General features: G+C 46.5%; 1 protein-coding gene across 5 annotated transcripts in view; it reads left to right on the forward strand.

Annotated features, from left to right (window-relative positions):
• The window catches only part of LOC122923136 (kinesin-like protein KIF22), a 39661-nt gene that overhangs the window by 6492 nt on the left and 19061 nt on the right, over positions 1–14108 (forward strand). For 4 of the 5 annotated variants that reach the window (XR_006387234.1, XR_006387235.1, XM_044273858.1 and 1 more), the window contains exons 2-4: positions 11406–11474; positions 11715–11931; positions 12056–12183. Coding sequence is in view for 3 of the 5 variants with exons in the window: in XM_044273858.1 (XP_044129793.1) it covers positions 11729–11931; positions 12056–12183 (331 nt within the window). In the remaining 2 variants the exon portion in view is untranslated. Of the gene's footprint in view, positions 1–9071; positions 10701–11405; positions 11475–11714; positions 11932–12055; positions 12184–14108 lie in introns of those variants that run through there. The other variant, XM_044273857.1, reaches the window with a different exon arrangement.

Raw genomic sequence — 14108 nt, forward strand, 5'->3', positions numbered from 1 at the left:
TGCTTTCCACACCTCTCCTGTTACCAATCTGGATTGCCTGACCTATTGCTTGCTTGACTTCGCCTCTGCCTTCAGTCCTGCACTGTTGCTCCTGGTTATGACTTGGCCTGCTGACTACGGACCAGCTGCCGCATGCACTAATCCTCCTCAAGAGGTAGTGACCTGGTGTTCCCCTTGGTAAAGTCTATACCCACCATCAGGTGTACAGTGAAGAATGAGGGGTTCACTTACACAACTCCCTCAGGAGGTTGGTATCATGGCACAGTGGGTTCACACTCGCTGGTTCATGACAAATTCCTGATGGAAAAAGAGGACTGTGACACGAGATCTTTAGACTCTAGCATGATCCAAGGGGTAGCTATAGACATCCTGAAAAGCCTCAAAAAAAAAAAAAAAAACTCTCCTGGGCCAATGACTAACACTGTGGCCTTCTCTTCTGGGATTTTCTTGAGTACTCGATAAAAGCTTAAGGGGGGGATAAAGACGACATTAGCTCCAAGTCTGGGCAAAAGCATCTATTCCTGCTGGTAGCTCTCCATGGGAAAGAAAGAGGTCTCTATTCTCCTGTTGGCTCCAGGATCAAAAAAGATCAAATCAATCTCTGGTATACCTTAAAGAGGAGCTCTCCGATAAAAGTCCACTTTCCCCGACACAGCCGGCGGCAACTTACAGTATAGTATATCTGGTCTCACCTGTTATCCCCTTTTTCTTTAGGGCAGTAGGCCTGTGTTTCCACACAGTATTTGAGGTAATTTCTAACATATTTCTGACATTATTCCTAAATCAGTGCTTTATATAAAAAAAAATGATTTGGTGTAATAAAATGTATATTTTTAGGTATTTTTGATAGGTGTTTTTCTTGTTCAGGAAACATATCTGTAGGTTATCCAATAGAAGTCCACTCTCCCTGACAGTCTGAGGCAACTTAGAAAATCTGCCTGTACATTGTCCATTTCTCTGAGATGGACTGCTGAGAGACATTAAAGATTTCTCCGCTATCCTGAATATCTAATGGAAGACAAAAGCCCTAGAGCTCCAGTACGTCTGTCTGTTGATGTGGGATACCATGTCGGAGTATACCTTCACATTCCTGCCCTTGAGAACTGCGAGACCCTAAACCAATGCTAACAGAACCACTCAGCTCCTTGTAAGTGTGAGACTGTGTCCCTGTCCCAGCAGAAGGCAGCATTCTGTATGGGCTCCCCATCCTGTTGGGCTGGCATCTATAGTAGTGGGAAAGTAATATTTTTTTTTTTCTCCAAGGTATCCCCCTCTAAATTCTCTAAACCCATCCACCACCTCAGAGAATTTAGGGCTTGAGACGACAAAGTCTAAGGAATGTTGGCATCTGTCCCTAGAATCTGAAGCTGTAATTCTCAGGTGATACGGAGGCCATTCCACGGCCGGAATAAAGACTGTCATTAGATCCAACACTGAGCCTCTCGGAGTCACTGACCACTGAATCAAAAGCTGTTGAATTCTTCACTGGATTAATAAAGCTTTCTGATGGGTAGATAACACTTCTGGGAGACCGAATCCCAAATTACTCCTAAAAACTGATATCTCTGACTTGAGAACAGATTGGATTTTTCTAAATTTATTTCACATCCCTGTTTTTTGTGGAGCCTGGCCTCAGTGTGGAGGTTCACGCCTGTATAGGTGCGCGCTGTGGCCTCTCGTACACGGCCGTGTCTGTTTTGCAGTCGCAGATCTGCAAAATACGGATGGTGTCCATGTGCTGTCAGCGTTTTATTTGCAGATGCATTCATTTTAAAGGGGTTATCCTGGAAGTTTTATTGATGACCTATTCTCTGGATAGGTCATCAATATTAGATAGGTGAGGGTTTGACACTCCGAACCCCCACCAATCAGCTGTTAGAAGAGGCTGGTGCTCTGTGAGCGCCACAACGTACATCGCTCACATGGCCTAGTTGCAGCTCAGCCCCATTGAAGTAAGTAATGTTGAGCTGCAATACTGAGTACTGCCACTGTACAACATATGGCGCTATGCTCACCAGAGCTCTCTATAACAGCTGCTCGGTGCTGGGGCTCTGACCCCCGCCAACGGGATAGGTCATCATGATCAATTCCTGGACAACCCTTTTAAATGTCTATTTTGCAGAAAAGACCTGCTGCATCCATTTGTTTGCAAAGAGATAAAACATGTCGTCCGTCCACTCCCAGGCTGCGGAGCAGGACGAGGGACCTTTGCATATCATCCGTCCACTCTCAGGCCAGAGAAGGACGAGGGACCTTTACTTCTTCAGCTTCTTCCTCTACATATCGTCCGTCCACTCTCGGGCCAGAGAAGGACGAGGGACCTCTACTTCTATAAACTTCTTGTGATACACGTGAGATAAGATCATCAGGTGTGGAAATTAAAAAAAAAAACTACTTGTCGAAGGACTAAAGCGGGGTCTCAATCTACTTGTCCTGATACAAAAAGTAATTGTAAATCAAAACCATATTTAAGTGAATCCCTTTAATGTACATGCCATACTGGGGCAGTGAATCCCTTTAATGTACATGCCATACTGGGGCAGTGAATCCCTTTAATGTACATGCCATACTGGGGCAATGAATCCCTTTAATGTACATGCCATACTGGGGCAGTGAATCCCTTTAATGTACATGCCATACTGGGGCAGTGAATCCCTTTAATGTACATGCCATACTGGGGCAGTGAATCCCTTTAATGTACATGCCAGTATGGGGCAGTGAATCCCTTTAATGTACATGCCATACTGGGGCAGTGAATCCCTTTAATGTACATGCCATACTGGGGAAGTCTCCCCCCCCCCCCCCCCCCCAATTCATGGAGGGTGAGTGGCTGGAAGTTGGCACCTGGCAGCACTCCTATTGACACTTCAATGCCAGGGAGAAGAAGCAGAGCGGCAGCAGAGCATAGCTGACCCAGAGCAGTCACCCCACACACTACCTGCTGGGCCATCTATCACGGCACGGGCTGCCACCATGTCAGGAGCTCCTGCTACAGCCGCTGACTAACGTGTGCCTCCGCTGGGAGCTGACTTCCGGCCCGTGGCGCCCGACTTCCGGCCTGCACAGGAGCGCTGATAACTAGTGATGGGAAGTTCGGATCTTTTAGGGGAATCGGTTCATTTGAATCAGCTCACTCATGAATCGGATCTTCAGTTCACTTGCTGAGTCACTGACTGAGCTGACTCCCAAGTGAACCGAAGACTCTGGGTGCCGGTGCGCATGCGCAGATGTTATGCAGTCGCTTCACAATCACTTGCTGCTGACTCGGTGCAGTCGGCTCTTCAGCTCTCTAATTAGTAATGAGCGAGTCAGGATCAGGAAGAGTGATTGATTATAGTGATGGTGAAGGGAAGCTGAGGCCGGACAGGAGGACTCGGGTCAGGAGCCGGGAGCGGTCACTGTGGTGTGCAATGTGCATGGTTACCCACAGTGACAGCAGTCTGACACTGACAGCAGTACAATGAACCAAGTGAAGTGATGTGAACCCACCCTTAGCTATATAGCTACTTAACTGAATGAGATGCCTTTAACATATATATGTGTCCTGACAAGCCAATTTGATCCTAAATGGTTAATTTAATTCAACCTGTAATCTAAACTCTTGTGTCATCTGTCACTTCTCCTATCCCTTAACCGCCTCCGGACCGCCTAACGCAGATGTGCGGTCCGGAGGCGGCAGCGCTGCGCACAGTCACGCATATACGCGTCATCTCGTGAGACGCGAGATGACGCGTATATGCGCATGCGCAGTTCGCGCCGGCATTTCGTAGAGGGGGGTCGGGTCACCAGCCTGCCAGCCAATGATCGCGGCTGGCAGGCTGGCGATTTTTAAAAAAACCAATCAGAGGCCATATATCAGATCATATTAGTAAATATGATCTGTTATATGGCTTCCCTGCTCCTCTGCTGGTTCTTTTCGTCGGTTGGATCCAGCAGAGGAGCAGGCTTCACAGTGAGTACACCAAACATCACACTTAGCCCCAGATCACCCCCCTGAACCCCAATTAACCCTTTGATCGCCCCTGTCAATCAGTAGTGAAAGGAAAAAAGTGATCAGTGTAAACTGTCACATTTTTTTTCACTGGTATTGACCGTTAGGTTTCAGTATAGTTTAGGTCCCTTGGTTAGGTAGTTAGCGATCAGTTAGCGCCCAGCCCACCGCACCGCAGTCACTGATTCGCTGATTAGTGTATCGCTAATCAGCATTTGTACTTTTATAGTATCTGGAAGTGATCAGAACTCATCACGGTCAGATCTATAATTGTATTAGTGTCACTTTAGTTCGCCCTCCACCCAAAACGCAGTGTTTGCCCGATCAGGCCTGATCGCTCGCCCACACGTGCGTTCGCCCACGCCCGCCCCACCGCAGTGACAAAAAATTTTTTTTTTTGATCACGGCACCATCACTTTACACGCACTGCGGCGATAAAAAAAATCAGTTTTTATATTTATCAACCGCAGCGGCCTCCGGTACTTCGCTAGCCTCCCATTTGTAAGACAGGCTTGCTTTTTTTCTTGGGTAGTCTCAGGGAATACCCCGAAATTTAGTTGCCCAAAATGTCTAACGGGGGTATTCTTCTGAAGAGGCCTACAGGCTTCTGACCCAGTCGGATGAGGAGTGGGAACCCTCATCTGATGAATCCAGCGGGTCAGAATACGAACCTGTAGAAAGCACTGGCTCTCTGACCCAAAGTTCGGACGAGGAGGCTGAGGTCCCTGATAGCAGCAGGCGTACCCGGCCCCGTGTCGCTAGACCGCAGGTTGCGCAGGATCCCCTTCAAGAGCAGCAGAGTGGGGCTGGCGCTATCGGATTACGTGGTGAGGCATACACCAGCAGCCCAGCCCTTCCTGGACCTAGTACCAGCACTGCCGTACAACATGGTGAAGTGGCGAGCACCAGAAGGGCAGTTGAAGTTGGTACGGTGGCACGTGCAGTAGTGACCCCGTCGCAGCCACCGCAAAGACGTGCCCGTAGAGTCCCTGAGGTGCTGACAAACCCTGATTGGCAGTCCCCAACTTCAGCCGCACCTGTAGTTTTCCCTTTCACTGCCCAGTCTGGAGTTCGGGTTGAGACAGCTCAGATCGGTTCGGCCCTGGGATTTTTTGAGCTGTTGACTGCGGAGCTCTTAGACATAGTCGTGGCCAAAACAAACAGATATGCCACACAATTTATCACCGCTAACCCGGGAAGCTTTTATGCCTAGCCTTTCCGGTGGAAACCAGTCCAAGTTTCCGAAATTAAAACTTTTCTGGGCCTGACAAAAAAGCATGAATTGCGGTCATATTGGTCCACGAACCCGATTCATCACATGCCCATGTTCTCTGCTGCCATGTCCAGGGCACGTTTTGAGGCCATCCTGCGGTTCCTGCACTTTAGTGACAACACCGCCTCCCGTCCCAGGGGCCACCCTGCTTTTGACCGGCTCCACAAAATTCGGCCCCTCATAGACCATTTCAACCAGAAATTTGCAGATTTGTATACCCCAGAGCAAAACATCTGCATAGACGAGTCCCTGATACATTTTACCGGGCGCCTTGGCTTCAAACAATACATCCCAAGCAAACGCGCCCGGTATGGGGTCAAATTGTATAAGCTCTGTGAAAGGGCCACAGGCTATACCCACAAATTTCGTGTCTATGAGGGAAAAGATCAGACCCTGGAGCCGGTCGGTTGCCCTGACTACCTGGGGAGCAGTGGGAAGACAGTTTGGGACTTGGTGTCACCCTTATTCGGCAAGGGGTACCATCTTTATGTGGACAATTTCTACACAAGTGTGGCCCTCTTTAGGCATTTGTTTCTAGAACGGATTGGCGCCTGTGGTACCGCGCGAACTAGTCGCGCGGGCTTCCCCCAACGGCTCATTACCACCCGTCTTGCAAGGGGGCAGAGGGCCGCACTGTGTAACGAAGAACTGCTCTTGGTGAAATGGAGAGACAAGCGTGACGTTTACATGCTCTCCTCAATTCACGCAGACACGACAATACAAATTGAGCGAGCAACCCGTGTCATTGAAAAGCCCCTCTCAGTCCACGACTATAACCTCCACATGGGAGGGGTGGACTTCAATGACCAGATGTTGGCTCTGTATTTAGTTTCCCGCAGAACCAGACGCTGGTATAAGGTGTCTGTATATTTAATTCAATTGGCTCTGTACAATAGTTTTGTTTTCTACAGTAAGGCTGGGAGAACTGGATCCTTCCTCAAATTTCAGGAAGAGATCATCGAGAACCTCCTGTACCCAGGAGGTTCCGTGGCCCCATCCACCGGTGTAGTTAGCCGTCTACACGAGCGACATTTCCCCAATGTCGTTCCTGGTACCTCAACCCAAGCGCCACCCCGAAAAAGATGTAGTGTCTGTAGCAGGAGTGGAATAAGGCGTGACACCCGCTATTTCTGTCCTGACCACCCTGCCCTATGCTTTGGAGAGTGTTTCCGGAAGTACCACTTACAGGTACACTATTAGCATAGGGATCACATCTCACCAGGATAGGCACACAGGGCTATTAGGGCCCATTCACTCACTGCTGCTGCAAACCTCTCCTTTTTACATGGGACAAAGTGCATAACGCACTTCGCCACATCTTTGGGCGATTTGCGCTTTGCACATTGACCCATGGGGAAGGAGAGGTTTGTTCTATAAAGGTAAAAAAAACACCAGTAAGCAAAAAGGTTAATGTTCAGTTAAAAAAATTAAAGTTTATATGTTCTGTTGCAAAGTTAATAAAATTATTGCGTTGCGGCTTGTTTTTTTTTTTCTTCTTTTTTTACCTTCCAGGTGGACCAACCGATCGACCAGCTGCAGCACCGATGTGCATTCTGACAGAAGCATTGCGCTGCTGTCAGATTACACACAAGTCGGTGTATGCGGCGCTGCAAGACGGGATTTTCTCCTCTGCAGAGACAGATACGTTTGCCGAGGCATACGAGCTGAGGAGGCGGCGTTCCTATGCTTTGGCAAACACTTTGTGTGTGTGTGTGTGTGTGTGTGTATATATATTAAAAAAAAAAAAATCCCGGCAATGATTTATTCATCCACATCGATTGATGTGAATGGAGAAATCTGGTTTGCCAGGGCATACGAGCTAAGTGGGTATGGATGTTGGGCGGAGCTCCTATGTCCTGGCAGACGCCTTTCCCCTCCATTTTTTTTTTTTTTTTTTGGCAGAGATTTTTTCATCCACATTGATCGATGCGAATGAAGAAATCTGTGCCTTTCATTTTTTTTCTTTCAGCCCAGAGGCTGAACGGAAAAAAAAATCTCATTACCTGTATGCTCAATATAAGGAGAATGGCAGAAACTCCTAATGCTGGCCATACATGTAATGATTGCGGAGACCCTCAAATGCCAGGGCAGTACAAACACCCCACAACTGACCCCATTTTGGAAAGAAGACACCCCAAGGTATTTGCTGAGGGGCATATTGAGTCCATGAAAGATTTACATTTTTGTCCTAAGTTAGTGGAAAGTGAGACTTTGTGAGCGAAAAAAATAAAATAAATCAATTTCTGCTAACTTTTATGCAAAAAAAATTTTTTCTATGAACTTGCCAGGCCCCTCATTGGATACCTTGGGGTGTCTTCTTTCCAAAGTGGGGTCACATGTGGGGTATTTATACTGCCCTGGCTTTTTAGGGGCCCTAAAGCGTGAGAAGAAGCCTGGGATCCAAATGTCTAAAAATGCCCTCCTAATAGGAATTTGGGCCCCTTTGCGCATCTAGGCTGCAAAAAAGTGTCACACATGTGGTATCGCCGTACTCGGGAGAAGTTGGGGAATGTGTTTCGGGGTGTCATTTTACATATACCCATGCTGGGTGAGATAAATATCTTGGTCAAATGCCAACTTTGTATAAAAAAATGGGAAAAGTTGTGTTTTGCCAAGATATTTCTCTCACCCAGCATGGGTATATGTAAAATGACACCCCAAAACACATTCCCCAACTTCTCCTGAGTACGGCGATACCAGATGTGTGACACTTTTTTGATGCCAAGGTGGGCAAAGGGGCACATATTCCAAAGTGCACCTTTTCGGATTTCACCGGTCATTTTTTACACATTTTGATTGCAAAGTTCTTCTCACACATTTGGGCCCCTAAATTGCCAGGGCAGTATAACTACGCCACAAGTGACCCCATTTTGGAAAGAAGACACCCCAAGGTATTCCGTGAGGGGCATGGCGAGTTCCTAGAATTTTTTATTTTTTGTTGCAAGTTAGTGCAATATGAGACTTTGTAAGAAAAAAAAAAAAAATTCATTTTCCGCTAACTTGTGACAAAAAATAAAGTTCTATGAACTCACTATGCCCATCAGCGAATACCTTAGGGTGTCTACTTTCCGAAATGGGGTAATTTGTGGGGTGTTTCTACTGTCTGGGCATTGTAGAACCTCAGGAAACATGACAGGTGCTCAGAAAGTCAGAGCTGTTTCAAAAAGCGGAAATTCACATTTTTGTACCATAGTTTGTAAACGCTATAACTTTTACCCAAACATTTTTTTTTTTATCAAAGACATGTAGAACAATAAATTTGGCGAAAAATGTATATATATAGATGTATTTGTTTTTTTTTTGCAAAATTTTACAGCTGAAAGTGAAAAATTTCATTTTTTTGCAAAAAAAAGTTACATTTTGATTAATAACAAAAAAGTAAAAATGACAGCAGCAATAAAATACCACCAGATGAAAGCTCTATTAGTGAGAAGAAAAGGAGGTAAAATTCATTTGGGTGGTAAGTTGCATGACCGAGCGATAAACGGTGAAAGGAGTGTAGTGCCGAAGTGTAAAAAGTGCTCTGGTCATGAAGGGGGTTTCAGCCAGCGGGGCTGAAGTGGTTACTCTTATCACTGCTGCAACAAGAGCAGCCTCAGCCTCAGTGTAACCTGCTCTACCCTCTGACTCACGGCTCTTAACTCAAAGAATCAAATGAGTCACAAACTAAGTCGGATCTTTAGATTCTTTTAACTTGTGACTCATTGGATTCATTTCTATTCTGACTCCCTGCACTTGTGTGACTCAGAGCTGCTAGTGTGCTTGCCCTGCCCCCTCAGCTCTGATTGGTTGGTGGGCAGGGAGGGGTGGGGCTGGCAGAAGCCAGCTTCCACTCTAAGATCATATTACTCCTCCCCGTCCCTCCCTCAGGCTCCTCCCTGCTGCCAGCGTGAGGTGAGCGGCTCTGCATAGTCTGTGTAAGCTGAGCCGTTTCAAACGGATCGGATCAGTCAGCCCTGCTACTTGCCCGCGGGGCTAAGCTGCCTGCACAAACTACCTGCCCGCGCCCGGAACTGCATGTCCCGGGCGTCGGGCGATAGGAATTCCACACCCCTGACCATGATCAGCCTGGGAAACGCGGTCCGTGTGTCGCCACATCTCCCAGGACGACCGCACTCTCCTGATGAACTGACGATATGACAGTAATGTATGATACCGCCAGTCTCTTATCTGGTCGGGGAAGCTGAGGTTGGCCTGGAAATTGTGGCTGATGCATGGACTTGAGACATGGATTCCTGGGCTGATCACAGTAGTTTGCATGATCCCCATCACTCGTACTGAGCTGCCGTAACGGTGACATCCACAGTGTGCCCCATGTGCCATAAACAGTGCTCCCATTGCCATCCACGGTACCCCCCCAATGTGCCAGGCAGTGCCCCCAGTGAGATCCACAACATAGCCATCAGCCTATGTGGATGATCGATATGGTGTCACTCCTGCACAGCACTTACATCGCGCTGTGCAGGAGTCAGTACAGGCTTCACATAGAAGCCTGTACACTGCAGAGAGCGGCCAGCAATCCTGTGTATGCGCACTAGCATTCAGCATAGTGTGCGTGCGTTGTGATGACGGCCGGCGCTTTCTTGAGCAGAAGGGCGGTGACGTCATTCATGACAATCCATCTCCTGCTCAAAGCAAGAGAAGAAGACTGAGACTCGCCGGAAGACCAGAAAGCCCGACAGGAGCAGTCACATGACCGGGTGGTGGATCTTGGAACGGGCTGCGCTGTGGAAGGAAGGTACCAGACCAACATTCTTCCCTCCACAGGTCAGTATTATGCCCCAATTTACGTTTAGCCAAGAGAACCCTTTTAAGATAAAGGGCTATCAGATAGCCATTGACACCGTGGTGGCCGCTAGGAAGGTGGCGTCGTAGACTTTATCGTAAGATCTGGAAGGAATCTCTCCCCTGGTAGAGGATGCATTACATATCCTTACCGTTTTGGACATTTTACAAGATGGGTTCGCTAAAGGTCTTGCACTTATAAACCTGCACAGAGGGTTTAAGTATGCGCGTTTGTTTTTTTTATCATAGTTTTTGAAAGGAACAGAGACTGAGACCCAGAGTTAGAACATCTGTTCAACGTGGAATCTCAATTTAGTTTCATCAGGATTGATCAAATCAGGGTACAATTTCTAACCCTTAAACAGTTTTTTTGGGTTGCGATCACTTCAGCAAGATGGGGGTTAATGAAATTCAAGCATTTTTTAGTTAGACTTTTTTTTGACTATTAGGGATGATAGAATTATTTTCATAACTGCCGGTTCTTTTCCTGCTGAAGTAGTGACAGACGCGGTGCTCAGGAGCTGCGGACCTCCGGGCTTGGCAGTTGCTCAGTCCTGGAGGAGGTCTAATAGTCTCTACAGCGAATGGATATGTTTGAGACTGTCAGGTCCAGAGGACACTGAGAAGATGGAGGGGGCCCTTTTTAAAACGGTTCAGTATCTTTTTTTTTTTTATTACTGATGTGATCGGTGGGGCTCCGACACCCGGGACCCCCGTCAATCAGCTGTTTGAGAAGGCATTAGCGCCGCAGCATTCTCTGTTTCCCGCAGGCCCAGTGACCTCACGACTACCAGCACTGGCCTGGGCAGGGTTCAGTCCCATTGAAGTGAACATGGCTGGGCTGTGCCCGGGCCGGTGGTAGTAGTCGAGATGTCACTGGGCCTGTGGGAAGGCCGCAGCGCTACCTTCAGGAGGATCAGCTCATGGTCTGGTGGTGACTTCATGGAGGTTTTGTGAAAAGCAATTACTGGTAGGTTGTATAATTTTATTTTTTATTTATTTTCATTTTCCTGAATGTTTGGGTTCTGTTCTTTTTGCACCTATGACAGTTCTTGTCACGGATATAACCACTATGAAAGAGGTCCACAGCTCGGTGGTGATTGACAGGAGTCGTTGGATGGCACCAGTCAGTATAAGATGCTCGGTGAGGATTGTGCTGGTGACATGGCTGCCGGTCCTCTCCTCCTGCGCTCGCTGTATTGTGTTGTGGATGCCATGAAATGAGCAGTGACTTGTACAATGGCCTGTGAGGCTCATCTGTGGGGGTGCCGTTCTGGGGTCCTATGTGATCCTGTCATTGCCGTGATCTACAGCCATCACCTTGTCTCACTCCTCACTCTGGTTGCTGTTTTTCAGGTGACTTTATTGGTCCCGGGGACCCCCTGTGACAGAGGATCGGTGATCAGCGACTACGTACTTCTACAGGTGAGCACTTATAAATATAGCAGACATGGCTGTCAGCATTCACACCTGGTCCCTGGTATCTGAAGGGCCCGATGGTCTTCCTCCAATGCCGCCAGTGCTATAAGTGACACGATCAGGCCACGTCTCAGGGTTCTTATTCCTACAAGTCTCTAGAGCTCTTTGTGCGGTTTTCTGTTGTGACAGGTTAAGGGACATCCTGGCGGTTTTATCTGATGTATTTGTCACTAATCCATTTTGCAGCTTCTGGTTTGAACATGGCGAAGAGAGTAAGCATCATGGATAGCCACGGGGTGAATGTGACTGTGAATAAGAAGCCCTCACCTTTCCAGGTGCGAGTAGCGGTGCGCCTCCAGCCGTACATGGAGAAGGGGGAAGATGAGGTCTGTGTCCGGGGCCTGGACTCGCAGTCACTGGAGATTGTAAACTGCAGAAACCAGCTGGAAACCATGCAGTACCAGTAAGTTCAGTCACCAGCAGTGAGGAAATGTTATGTTGGTAATTTAGAACCTGCTGGGTGACGGAAATGAAATTCGTGATCTTATATGAAGTTTTGGGGTTTTGACCCTTTCTGTGCTCCTCAGGGTTGATGCCTTTTATGGGGACAATGCCACCCAGTGTGAGATCTACAACGGCTCTGTGTATCCACTTCTTCCTCACTTATTAGTTGGGCAGAATGCCAGTGTGTTTGCCTATGGACCAACAGGAGCGGGTATGTAGTGTCCTGGAGGTCCACTTTATTGAAGTCCTGGACTCTGTATAACAAGATCCAAGGGTATATTTAATCTCTCGAAACACAATTTACATCCCAGTGAGGTATTGCTTTTGAGCAAGGGTCTCATTTTGCCCCACTGACCAATCCGATCTCTTTGAGGTATTTGTTGACCTGAATCAATTCATTAGGAAATTGACACTCCAGAGACACTTTGCTGGGAAATCTTTAGAACCTAAAAATATGCTCAACCAGGTTCCTATGTTGACCGACATATCTATTCAGACACTTATCCCCTGTGATCTTAAAGGGAAATCCACCTTCTACCCACTGGATAGTAAAGGTCCCTTCATTGAATACTTCTATGACGTGACAATGCGGGACCTAAAAACTGCTCTGATCAAGCCACGAAGAGAGAACGCCGATAAGGGATTAGATTGTAAAATCAAAGAAAATCTGAGGCATCGAGAGAAACTTGCCATAAAAACCCTCATGAGAAATAGGGACATTGTGATTAAAAGTGCTGATAAGGGGGGGGGGGGGGGGGGATTGTCATCTTGGATACAGAATATTATATAGCAGAATCCATGAGGATCCTTTCAGATAAAAATTTCTATAGACCCCTTCTAGAGGACCCCACTCGGGATTTTAAGAAATTATTGTATGAGCTTATTTTATCAGGGTACGAAGGGGGTATTCTAGATAAAAAAAATTGAAAATCTTTCTTCAAACTGCACATCCGTCCACTCCACGTTTTTACTTCCTACCAAAGATACATAAGTCCTTAACCAACCCTCCAGGTAGGTCGATCATATCAGGGGTTGGGGGCTTAACAGCGAATTTATCAGCCTATGTGGATAACTATCTGCAAAGATATGTAACAAAGCTCCCTTCTTACATTAGGGACACTGCTCACCTCATAACCTCACTAGAAAACTTTCGTTGGGAAGATGATTTGATTTGGGTAACACTAGATGTGTCAGCCCTTTATACCAATATTAGACATGAACTGGGTATCGCTGCTATAGTCCATATGTTGTCCCAGGATGTACAAATGCCAGACAGTTTTTATTTGTAAGGCCATAGAATTTATTTTAAAACACAATTATTTCACTTTTAATAATATCTTTTATCTACAAACCCAAGGCACAGCAATGGGTACGAAATTTGCGCCATCCTACGCTAATTTATTTATGGGTATGTTTGAAGATAAGATTGGCTTTCTATCCCATCCCAATATTAAATTTTATCGGAGATTTATAGATGACATCATTTTTATTTGGAAGGGGGATAGTGCTAAACTATGTAAATTTATTGAGGAACTGAATTCCAATGATTGGAATCTAACCTTCACCTTGGAATTTAGCGCCACATCGGTCATCTTTTTGGATCTTAAACTTACCATAGAGAATAACAAAATTATTACACAAACTCACTTTAAGACGGTCGATGCAAACAGTTATCTAGAGTACACGAGTTGTCATCACTCCAAGTGGATTAGAAACATCCCCTTTAGTCAATTAAAAAGAATTAGGAGAAACTGCTCTGACGACCGTACGGTAAAAACTCAAATAGGATTCCTCAAGAAGAGGTTCAGGGACAAAGGGTACCCAAAAAAATTATTGGAAGACTCCATCAAAAGGATCTCGAAAACATCCCAATTGGATAGTCTACAACCGAAGGTTGTGAATTCAGCATCTGGAACAAAAGACCCTGGCCTGATGCGGCGTTTGAGTTTGGTCACCAGATACAGCTCCCAACACAATCTCATTCGGGAAATTTTCAGAAAAAACTGGTCCATATTATTAAAGGATCCCCTTTTGAATAAAAGCATCACACCTACACCTATTCTGACGTTCCGTAGAGCTAAAACTCTAAAAAATCTAGTGGCCCCCTCCTGTCCAAAATTAGAGCACGTCTCGGAT

This window comes from Bufo gargarizans, unplaced genomic scaffold, assembly GCF_014858855.1.
Source record: "Bufo gargarizans isolate SCDJY-AF-19 unplaced genomic scaffold, ASM1485885v1 original_scaffold_1247_pilon, whole genome shotgun sequence".
Classification (NCBI taxonomy): Eukaryota; Metazoa; Chordata; class Amphibia; order Anura; family Bufonidae; genus Bufo; species Bufo gargarizans.